We start from the raw sequence: 11,984 nt of genomic DNA on the forward strand, positions 1-11,984 counted from the left end.
TTCATGGTAAGTCGTCCATAATTGAGCAGCAGTGGCCACTTACACACCTGACAGCGTTACCTGCTGCACTAATAGATGGCCCTTTTTAATATATAAAAAAAGCTCCCTTAGAACGTCCTCTTCCTTGGGGTATCTCTCTGAGGAAGCGCTCTCTGGCCATTTGTAACCATAAAAATGAAACCCTCACACAGTGCTTTCTCTTCTGGGCCATCTTGACTATATTTATGAATCTCACTCTTTTCCTCTATTTCCTGGACCATTACTCAGAGGTCCCAGGGGTCAAGAGGACCAGAGCTCTACATCTGAATGAGACCCTGCTGACTTCCTCCCTGCTACCCCCTGGACTTACCTTTTACAAAAACAACTTCCACTGAATGGTTAGTGCCTACTTTGAAGTACCTCTGCTTGAAAGCAAGGGTGGGGTGGTAGTGCAAACAGTTAAAGAAGAAACCAGTTTTTTTTTTGCATTTTATATAGTGCGTACTCAATCCGAAGGTATCGGAGCACTTTACATGAGCACCAGTTGCAATACAGAATCACAGGATGTTTGAGCCTCCTGTCAAGACTCAAACTTTGTTCCCCAGCTTTAAGGTCGGCCAGTATGCCTGTTACACTACATCCTCTTACCAGCCGTTAATTGATTAGTCACTTAATTCCAGGGCCACTGGAATTGTACATTTCTGAGGCAGAAGCGTTTTCTGCATTATGGATTTATCGCATTTGCTACATAACCCATCTGTTGCATCATCTGCAGATTTTAACAAAAAAATGTGATTCTAGTTCGAAGGGATCAAAAATTATGTAAAACGTGGCTGGTGACATGTGTTCCAGAGCAGTATAATGCCCTTCATAAAGTTTGATTGGTCATCCTGCAGTTGCTTATTGATATGTTTGGGTCTTAAATTGGTACTAATGAGGTATAATATTTCACCTCAGTTACCATTACTAAAAATGAAAAAAATGAAATAAAGCTAACCACAAAATGAGTCAGATTATGCTGCATAATGTACCTTTTCTTCTTGCATAATTTAATCAACTGCGTTGCATAATGTGGTCCTCTTACCACAATTTCAATGGCCCTGCTTAATGCGTCAAAGTGACAGCAATTTCTTTAGAGGTATTGTAAGGGTGTTATACTTCAGAAAATGCTTACATTAGGTACAGTCTGATCACTTATTACTAAAGGCTATATATTCTAGGAAAGTGTTTTTATTTCAAACATTGCATCATTTTGCAGCAGCCTATGTTAGATGGTGTGTAATGCAACTTGATTTTATTTTTCAGTGAATCGTTTTGTTCATTATTTCATATACAGTTAGCTGACAGCGGAAAAAAAACAAAATACTCAGACTAGTTAGATCTTTTCCTTTAGGCAACTTATTGACACTCCGTGACCTCCCTTCACAGCACTCTGGGCTGCGTGTAAATGAAGACGGCCAGGAAATGCAGCAGATAAGGCTGCAGTTCCAGGCCATCTTCATTTACATGTAATTGCAGAGACATTCACGCCCCCCTTGGAAACATCCACGGACCCCCAGGGGGGCGCGCCCCACAGTTTGAAGACCTCTGCTCTAGTCGAATAGTCTCTTGTACTTGTCCTTGTACCTTTTTGGTAACTGGGTTGTAGCTTTCAGTCCTGTGTACTTTTGACTTGCCGCTCTGGACAGGTGTCAGTTTCTTTGTACCTTGATTTCTTGATCACATTGCACCAAAGCCTTAATGATCTCTTCTCTTTTCAGGTTGCTGAAGTAGGGCACCATGACACAGCGGGACGCGGAGAAGTATCTGTTCGTAGACCGAAACTACATCAACAACCCTCTGGCACAGGCAGACTGGGCAGCGAAGAAGCAAGTATGGATACCTTCAGAAAAGCAGGGCTTCGAGGCGGCTTATCTGAAGGAGGAATCTGGCGAGGAGGCCATTGTGGAACTGGCCGAAAATGGCAAGAAGGTGAAGGTCAACAAGGACGACATTCAGAAGATGAACCCTCCCAAGTTCTCGAAGGTGGAGGACATGGCGGAGCTGACCTGCCTCAATGAGGCTTCCGTGCTGCACAACCTGAAGGAGCGCTACTACTCCGGCCTCATCTATGTGAGTACTGCGTCAACCAATTGTGTGTGTGGTGGAAATTGTACAATGTACACTACTCAATCATTGCAACTTTGACAGAGTGGTTCTAAATAATATGCATCCCAAAGAGCTGTGCAGAAGGGGTTCTATACATAGCTCTGTCTGAGTGGGTTTGAATCTATGCTGAGCAAGCGCTGTGCGAGTCCTGTAGAGATGTGCGTAGCATTGTGTCTCCTAAAGGACCATGATGAGTGAGCGAGGGCTTTTCATATAGAGCTGTGCTATGCAAGCTGGGTACGTGTCCTATGCAGGCCTGGGTGTAGTTTGCGGCATTTTGTTACGCAGAACTCCGTGAGGTGAGTACTCTGAAGTTTCGCAATTGGAGTGCAGTGTGAACTGCTGTTTGCGCTGATCTTCCTGTAGTTCGGGCAGAAACTCTACCCTAGCAGCAGCTCGCGCTCGCCAGATTACCGTTCGCGAACAGGGAAATACCTCCCCTACGCAGTGGGAAGTTTTGTGCACTCTGAGCTGCGCTGAGTGCAGAAAACTCTGCAAACTGAGCAGTTCCCCACCCAGGCCTAGTCCTATGAACCGGTGTGTGAGTAGGGCTTTCTGTAGAGTAGCACAAACTTGTTTTTATTAGAGGCTCTTGTGTGCAGCGTCTGTCTTATAGTTTTTTATTACTACTTTTAGTGTACTGAAGGTTTATTGCAAGAGGCATACAGTGTGTATGACCGGAGCAGGGCATGGGTCAAGAGTGTATTCACCTTCCTAATTCCCTCAAGGTGCGTCCATTTTAGTGCATCATGCTGGCTCCATGCCACTGAAGCACTCCCTACTCTCGACTACTAGCCAAGGCTTTAACATTGAGCAGGGAGCGCCAGCGCTTTAAAGCGTTTTCGATGGCCACATGAGAAGTGTACTTAATGGATTTAAATCTGAATTGTTTACACAGCTGGTATCCTGAAAATCTGGCATGGTGGATTTGGCCATCGGGGACTCACATTACGACGCCATCACCCATCCAGATCACACCAATGTAGAAATAGGCTTCTTATTTTCTAATTGTCTATTTAAACATATTTCTAGGTTGTATTTATCTTCTGCGAACTTAGGCAGACTGGTTCAAAGCAGTGCCCATTGAGTGGGGTCAGGATGCAATGACTTCGATCTTAAATGTTTGAATTGTATATTTGTTTAGCATGTTTGTACCATTGCATTTCTTGTTTACAATATTTTCGAAACAGTGACTGATGTGCTTCGAATCACAAGATTTTAGGCATGTGCATTACAATCCAAGATTCCGAAGTCAATGGTTTAGCCACTAGATCTTAAAATTCTTAAGTTGAGCCTTTTAAGATTAATGTTTTTTTTAGCATGAGCCCGTGCGTGGTGAGTATCATCGCTGAAGTACTTGAAAACCATCCACAAGGCAGACCTGAAACTATTGCATCAGGATTTGTGTTGGAGAAAACCTACGCCCTCTGACAAGGCTGAGTGCAATTTCTTGATCGCAGCTTTGACTAGTTACTGCTGTCTACAGTCCTCCACTGGGTACTTCTGCTTTTTGGGGATTGCTCTGAGCTGTGGTGTTATCAGCTCCAGAAAGCAGAAGTCTGTTAATTTGAGCTTGGACAGTAAATAGCCACCTGAAATAACCCTTCGTTGCTGCCTTTGGGTACTGGTTCCCAGTCGGTTAGGCTTTTTCACCCCGTGGCAGCTGGTGTCCCGGTGTTCATTATCTTCTGACACTGCTCTTCCTCCAGTTACTGGATGAGTGTCTCCCTTTTTGCAGGAAGCTTTGCGATGTGTTGCATGCAGCACAGGTACGTGGGCCCTTCGCTAGTGTGCTCAAACAATGCCTTGTTGAGGTCGCAATTCAGTTTGTTTGCTTCAACTTGATCATCTTCTGTGTAGTAGACCATCAGGAAAAAGGAGCAATAAGTTATAAGAAATTATACTTGAAAGTATGTGGAGACCACAGCTCAAATGTCAGGGCAAGCTGCTGTCTGCTACTTGAAACTCATCAAGGCTTGAAAGGCCATGAGCTCATTGGATCGAGAATGAGCTGGTCTTAACTTGCAAGTTATCCTTCTGAGAGTCAAGAACCTTAAAGCTACTTGGATTACTCTACCCCAGTTGCACAGGTTGTATTTTGTGGGGTACAGCATGATCAGCATCAGCTGATGGCAGGAATTTTGGATTACTCGCGAGTGTCCCTGTATTGCCCAGGAATGGAGAACCTTTTCAGGAAAGCACTGAAGACTAATCTGAGCATCCTGCCTTGTTTACTGCACTTAATCCTGTCTGTACATGCTCCGGAAAAGCCCATTCCAGTCTTATTTGGGGTCTGTGGATTTCAGTTTGCTCCTTCCCTGCTTACTTGTAAAGTGTATAATCCTCCAGTATCTGTCACCAAGGAGCCCTGAACAGCCTGTGGGTTTTATGTTCCCTACCTGTGACCAGTCTTAAGACTTCTTCCAAAGTTAGCATGTGCAGTGTGTAGACGTTTGGGGGATGGAGGCTAATAGAGCTGCCAAGCAAAGTTTTAGGAACACAGCAAAATCCAGGGCTGTGATGCAAAGAATTGGGGGGGGGGGGGAATAGAAGTAGTCCCTGAAACCCTGAAAAATAGAAGCGTTTACTCTGTGTAATCTAGTTCTGAAACAGGACCTTGCTTTACAAAACTCATGGTTTTCCAGTCCTTAACAGATTCCCGAAGACACGACTCGGATCACCTTACTGCAGGATGTCCTTCTGTAGTTAGAGTAGAAGGACTTGTTGGTGGCAGTGGATCTAAAAATATCCTTTTCTGTATCCCAGGACACTGTTGTGGTAACTCTGTATTGTGAAGTTTGGTTTACCCATCCACTGTTACCTTAAGGGATACATTGGACAGCTGGGTTATTGGTGGTTGTGCACTTGACACAACCGCCTGTTCAGGTCTACTTATTTCTGGGTTGTGCAAAAGGGAATTGTTTTCAGCAAGGTCATTCAAGTGCTTTATCTCGTGCTAATTGGGATTTTATAATCCACATGAAAAAATCTCGCATTGCGTCGCAGATCAGTTCTGTGGTGCGGCCCATCATGAACACAGCAGTGACAGTCCGGACACCAAAGCATGTTTGCATTTCAGGCCACAGGGTGGGGCTGTGTACATCTGGGACAGCTGCAAGCCCTCAGAGCTCCCAAAACTGAAGTCTAGTAAGATCCCCAGTGGTACTAATGGAAACTGTGGCACACTACCTAAACAAGTAGTGACAGTGCTACACATTATGACGATGGGTGCAGGCCATTTTAGCAAAAGATTTGGATAGTGGTGCTTCACTTGCCAGGTGACCAGTGCGGCTGCTTTAAGAAAAAATGCAAAAAAAAAGCAGTTGATTGATGGAACGCTGGCCAATACATTCACCCCAGCCACAGATCTGGGTTAAATACGTTGTTTTTTTGCTCACCATGTCGGTCCAGTTTGAACCAAGCTATATGCAAACCAGTGTGGACCCTGCTCCCCATGGGAACAGTCCAGCCTGAGCTGCCAAGCCAGTTCCTCCGTGGACCAGAAACCAGCATCCCCAAGCTACCCCTAATCAGCCAGGTTAGCTTGAATCCAGTGGCACAGTGAGCCTACGTCTGGGTGCCCCCTTCTCACTTTGGGTGATGGACGGAATACTGAACTATATAAACATTAACCCGCAGTCACAGATCTGTGTTAAATCCATTGTTTTAAGCAGAAAAAATGCATATGTCTCAAATGGGAGTTAAAACCAGAACACTTAATGCTTTGGCACTGCATTGGTATGACATTTGCATATGCTTTTCCAACAATGCCACTCCCTCAGACATGCTCGACACCCGGTATCTGACTATCTCCAGTGATGGTCAACAGCCTCCCGGTGGGGTGAGAGCCATGGTGTTCACGACTCCTCCGTGGCATAAGTGAAGGAGGTCGGCTACAGTACAGACACGCTCCGATGGGGAGGAAACGTTTATCCCTCAATTCCAAAGAGTTCCTCTGGCGACTTTGCTCCTTAGATTGTATGTTATAATGGAGGCTAGACAGCCATCCACTACAAAATGGTATGCTGCTGAGTGGACAGGGTTACGGAAGTGGTATCAGATAAAATACTTTGCGTGGACCTGTCTTTGTCTTATGGGGATGCCAATTTATCATAACTGATACATTAGTGACATAGTAAGCAAAGTTATTCTTTGCTCCTGATACATGATGGCTGCTGAACGAACTATATATTTTAGGTGGAGCCTGGGCATCGCATGCGCTGCTCTGTGGCATGCTGTATTCTGGTATGGACTTGAAGCTCCACCCATTCTCTGCACTTTTTCATTGGCTTGTGTCCTTATGCACTGACTTTTTATTGGTCAATAGGCTTGGCAGTCCATCCTTAGTACTACCATCTCATTTTGTTACCTCCCATAAGGATACCCCCTGTCACATGTGTTACTTGCTAGGCTTTAATTACAGCTTCTGAGCACTATTTGCTTGAATGGTTTTCTGCCCGCTGTTGCGGACACTCTTTCTCTTCCCCCCCCCCCCCCCCCCCCCCCCCCCTTTGCTTTTTTTCCCCCATAGGCACGCTCATGCAGTGACGGCCATGCCTTTGCTTTATTTGCAGCACCAAACGTGACCACACGTTTCGTTTTTATTAAGCATTTAACTTTTTTAACTGCCCCTTGCTGCACTTTCACTTTTCTTAGACAAGCTGCGTCTAAGGAATGGGGCGAGGCAGCCACTAAAGTGAAACCGGGCATGGGGCGTTTTTATAACCACAAAAATGTCAAGTTGACAGACCAGTACAGTTTGTAAAAGCGTCCCATACCACGCTTTCATTTTAATGGCGTCCGCGCCCCTTTCTTTAGATATGGCACGTTTAAGGAAAAGGGTGGTTGCCGACAGTAAAGTGAAAGCGACGCATGGGATTTTTATAAACCAACATTTGCAATGCAGTAGGTGTCCCATTTGAGTTTTGTACATGCGAGACCTATTGCTAATGCTTGTTTTCAGTGCGGTGCCATGTCTGAATGTCTTGTACACAGATTTTGTCTGACATAAATACTTTGTCCTAACAATTCCAGTAGGTGTAGTTTTTTTAATATTAACGTAGATAGTGGTAGTTTTGCAGGTCATGGGGTTTGTCATTCGGTTTCCTGGTCCCATCCCTTCAGTATAAGTCCTAGACACTCCTGGAGTGGCAGAGGTTGTGTCCTCACGCACTGGTCTTGTGTGATACACCAGGGGATCTGTTTTCCCCAAGCCCACTCGCACAAAGCCCGCTTTAAGGCCACGTTTTGCACACTGGCGGCAGACTCCTCGCCATCCTTGCAGCTTGCTTTAATTGCATTGTCACTGAGGGCTTTAGTTTAAACGGGAACGCTGTGCAAGTTGAAGGCAGCTCGGCTGGCAATTAAAGGAAGATGGAGGTAATTTATAGTCGTCGGCGGTGAAGAATGTGGTGGCGCTGCGCTGCTCGTCCGTTCGCACATCAAATGAGCGGTCTGCCTTGCGAAGGGCGCGTAGGCTGCCAACCAAGCGTTTCAACGAATGGTTGGACAGAAATCTGAGAAGCCGACGCTTTTGACACTTGAGCAGCAGAAACCGTAGTCGTTTCTCGAAGACAGCGGACTGCTGCAAGGACTGACGCTCCAACGGTGGTTATGTCTCGGACCTATCCCAGCTCCGCCTGGCCTGCCGCACTAATATCTGCTAGTAGCGTCTATTGGACGCGCTTGTTACCAGGACCTTTCCGTCTTGTGCCGTACACAAGCTAAAAGCAGAGCTTAATTTGAGCCGGGTCTGCCACCAACACCTATTTTTGGGACCAGCGCTTATTTTCGCGTCAGATGTTTACTGGGTGCAAGAAAGGGGGAAAATGCACAGATCGGAAAGACTGAGGGAGGGAAAGGCTGCAAAACCATCACCAAGGGGAAAAACTTGTAAGCGCGAGAAAAGTGGCTGGGAGTGTGTGGTAGTGGATAAGACTCCAGCCTTGGTATTCCTCGTGCCTATGTTGAATTCCGCCGGATTCTGAGCATAGCTTCTGGTATCTGCACTTTTTTTTTCACAAATCAACTACTGCCGAGAAGTATACCCACGCTGGGAAGTGTCATGTTATCACATCTGTGGCCTCTGTGCCTGGATAGGGCCTCGTGTGGCACCACCCTGGTACACTCCGCCCTCTCATTCCCTGGCTGCGCTTTCATCTGTCTGGAGGAGAATCATGGCGCTGGACTGTCTGACGCGCTTATCGTCCCAGCTTCGAACAAGAGCACAGAGCGCCCCTCCGGGTACTGTAACCCGAGACAGCTGCTGGGCCAGGTGAGGCAGGCCAGGTTTCACTTCCCGGAGCGGTGTTCCGAGGCGCCGCCCCTTGCTGCCTCGAGTTGGCACCCTGAACTGTCACCAGGAAGTAAGATGCGCGCAGCACTGCCCGTCGCTGGCACAGTGATGATGCCACATCCACGCAAATACTTGTACATGTAATTTTCGCCTTGGTCTGCAGTTTCTGCTGGTCAGTGCATGGCTCAGTGTGTTGTGAAACGTCCACAACTTCCACCCCTAACCACCATGCGGGCAGACACTACTGGCCAGCTGCTCCCCTCCGCCGCTGGCCGTACACCCTGGGTCGGCCTTTGTTCCATAGTGCCTTGGCTTGGGCGGAGATACGTTTAGCTCCGTCGCTATCGCCGGTGAAGATCATTCGGAAGCAGGGGCCCCCTCTTGATGTCCATAAGGTATAGTGCCAATATCGGTCACTCACCAGCCCTCCCGCGGCAACATAAGGTAGCATAAATAAGCAGACAAGACCACTTTTTGTTGGAGAAAATTGCTGCAGGTTTATTAGCATACCAAATATGCCAACATGGTGGGTTATCTTACAGGCGATCCAAAGGCAAGCCACCCCTCGCGACCTACCACCTGATGGGCCAACTTGCATCGTGGCCTTAGCCAATCGTTGCCTAGAGGTTGTGGTTAGGGGATAGCCCCTCCCACTTCTGGTGAACCATTGGTCCACCATATAACTCATGCCCCCCCCCTTTACGAGGGGCAGAGCGTTCAAGCGACCCCTGGTTGTACAGGTTTCCAACCGCCCGTAGGACAGATGGGGCGCCGTTGCACCCCAGGGTCCATCGCACAGACTTCCTGGAGATATTTGGCCTCTGCACCCTTTGTCCTCCTGAAGAGGGTACCCCTGAGTACCTTTCCGCCTCTGGATCGCCATGTAACTCCTCCACAGCCCTGGGTGTGGCGACCGTCGCAGCCAGGGCCCTTCACCAAGGCCAGCATTCCTACTTGCATCTTGCTATTTCTAGGGCCTCTTCCCTATCCAGCAAGAACAGGTCCATGCTTATACTGGACAGATGTACCCCATCTTCCTCAAAGCACCCTGGGAATTTGGTGTGTAGCAACCCATGTCTAAGGAAGCCAAATACCCTCTGCTCAGTGAATTTACGCATAGCGCAGATGACCCTTCTGCGCGCAGGCTCCATCGCTTCCCCCAACCGAGCTCCATGCCACGGGAGCTAGGGGTGATTTCAGACCACGTTCACCTGTCCCCAACTGGTTGCTAATTTGCATTGTGGTCTTCATGGTCTTCTTCTAGGGTACATTACTTCGCCCCACTGACCAGACCATTTTACAGTTCTTTTGGATTGCTCCCTGGCGAACATAGTAATGGTGTCAAAACAGGTCTGAGGGAATATGTATGGTGCCTGTTATTAGACACTACACTCTTTCGTGGACTGACCACTTACTCAGCCCACCCTGCTTGCTGAACCTTCAACCAGTCAGATGCCCATTCCCTGCTATCCACCTGTGGTCCTTGATACTTCCATCAGTAATGGTGTCGACTACAAGGTTCTGTCACGTGTTTCGCTGCAGTCCCTTTGGTGGATCCGCTGGGATTCTTCTGCATCCCTGCAAATGCCTGGTCACAAACTAAAGCCCTTTATTGCCTTTGCCCATCCCTCAGACACCTGACGGCATGATACCCCCGAAACTTTGAGGGTTTTTGGGAGGGGACAGGGCGAGGGGGTCAAAGAGGCCACCAGGTGGGCAGGGGAAGAATTTATACCCCCCGACCCAACCGTGGCCGGAAGTGACGCGTGGGACCCCAAAGGGGTCTCTGGACACTAGGCTGCCCAGTGTGCCATCATGTGGCACTAAAGGGGCCACCCTCTTATCGGTGTCCCCTGTGGTGACTTTGTCAGTCAGCCCACAGTCTTCCTAGCAGAACAGCGTTGGGCCTCCCGACAGACTATAGCACCTCCCACAACTCTCCTGAATCACACACTGAATATCCATCACCCTGGTGGACTATTTGGGGGGGAGGAGGAGGAGGAGGAGGAGGAGGGTATGGCGTTATAAATGGCTCTCGCGGCGTTAAGAGATTAAAATCACTTTACACAACACTGGAGCTAGGTGAGAATGGCGCTGCTTTTGGCATGGCATTACTGCAAACTGCTTCATGCACCCCTCCGTAGCTTGGTGTTCGAAATGGCGTTTCTGGTTTGCTAGGGTATGCACCTAAGCCATGCAGAACCCACCACTTTAGTTTGAGTAAGGGAGTTACACACCCAAGATCACTCTCTGCTCATCAGCTTGGTGTAGCAATCTGGATTATCCCAGAGGCAATGTGTAAAGAGTGTCTCTGTGTCTCTGTGTCTCTGTGTCTCTGTGTCTCTGTGTCTCTGTGTCTCTGTGTCTCTGTGTCTCTGTGTCTCTGTGTCTCTGTGTCTCTGTGTCTCTGTGTCTCTGTGTCTCTGTGTCTCTGTGTCTCTGTGTCTCTGTGTCTCTGTGTCTCTGTGTCTCTGTGTCTCTGTGTCTCTGTGTCTCTCTGTCTCTGTGTCTCTCTGTCTCTGTCTCTGTCTCTCTGTCTCTCTGTCTCTCTGTCTCTCTGTCTCTCTGTCTCTCTGTCTCTCTGTCTCTGTGTCTCTGTGTCTCTCTGTCTCTCTGTCTCTCTGTCTCTCTGTCTCTCTGTCTCTCTGTCTCTCTGTCTCTCTGTCTCTCTGTCTCTCTGTCTCTCTGTCTCTCTGTCTCTCTGTCTCTCTGTCTCTCTGTCTCTCTGTCTCTCTGTCTCTCTGTCTCTCTGTCTCCCTTCGGCATGATTAACAGTCCAGGAGATAGAGTAAAGTAATTAGCTCCTTGGATATCATCAAAAGAGACCCCACAGGGGGTGGCACTATATGTGGGATGGCGGCATTTTTTAGATTACAAATGAGACCCCTTCAGATGCCTTGAGGAAGTTGAGGAGTTTTTGTGGGTTGTTAATTTTTTTATTTTTTATTTGGTTTTAGTGCAGAAGGTGGTTGCGTTGGGACCCAGGCTCACCACCCTAATTACGGAGCAAAAAAGTTTGAAGACCTCTGGTCTAGACTTAATGCACAAAATAGGCCCCAGGCAGTCTCAAACAGATGTTGATTGGCGTCCTGCTGCAGAGCAGTCATAAGCACACAGGAATGCCCACTTTTAAAAGTGGTATTTCTAAACTAATCAGCCGGATCTTTCTCCACTATTCCAAACATAGCAATGGTACTGCTTCCAGATTATGAATTACCACAAACACATCAGGGAATTCCCAATGCAAACCTATGAGGCTTGCCGCCTCACAGCAGTGAGAAACCAAATAGGCAATTTGTGTGGCATGTCCTGGTAGTGACAAAGGCACATGCTCTCCCTTTTACCTACCCAACACCCTGCCCCTAGGGCTTACCTTAGAGGTGACCTATATGTAGTTAAAGGGAAGTTTCAGATTTGGCAAGCAATGGCAAGTCACTGTGGCAGTAAACTGCGCATGCAGGCCCTGAAGTGGCCGGAGACAGGTTTGAAAGGCTACTTCTATGGGTTGTGCAAGCAGCGCTGTAGGCCCACTGTAGCATTTAATTTACAGGCCCTGGGTATA

General features: G+C 47.7%; 1 protein-coding gene across 1 annotated transcript in view; it reads left to right on the forward strand.

The window, feature by feature from the left end:
- The window catches only part of MYH9 (myosin heavy chain 9), a 318,178-nt gene that overhangs the window by 67,443 nt on the left and 238,751 nt on the right, over nucleotides 1-11,984 (forward strand). Inside the window, exon 2 of the mRNA XM_085601113.1 lies at nucleotides 1,740-2,091. Coding sequence (XP_085457239.1) covers nucleotides 1,759-2,091 — 333 coding nt within the window. The 5' untranslated portion in view covers nucleotides 1,740-1,758. The remainder of the gene's footprint in view (nucleotides 1-1,739; nucleotides 2,092-11,984) is intronic.

Source organism: Triturus cristatus, chromosome 4_2 (assembly GCF_964204655.1).
Source record: "Triturus cristatus chromosome 4_2, aTriCri1.1, whole genome shotgun sequence".
NCBI classification, from domain to species: Eukaryota; Metazoa; Chordata; class Amphibia; order Caudata; family Salamandridae; genus Triturus; species Triturus cristatus.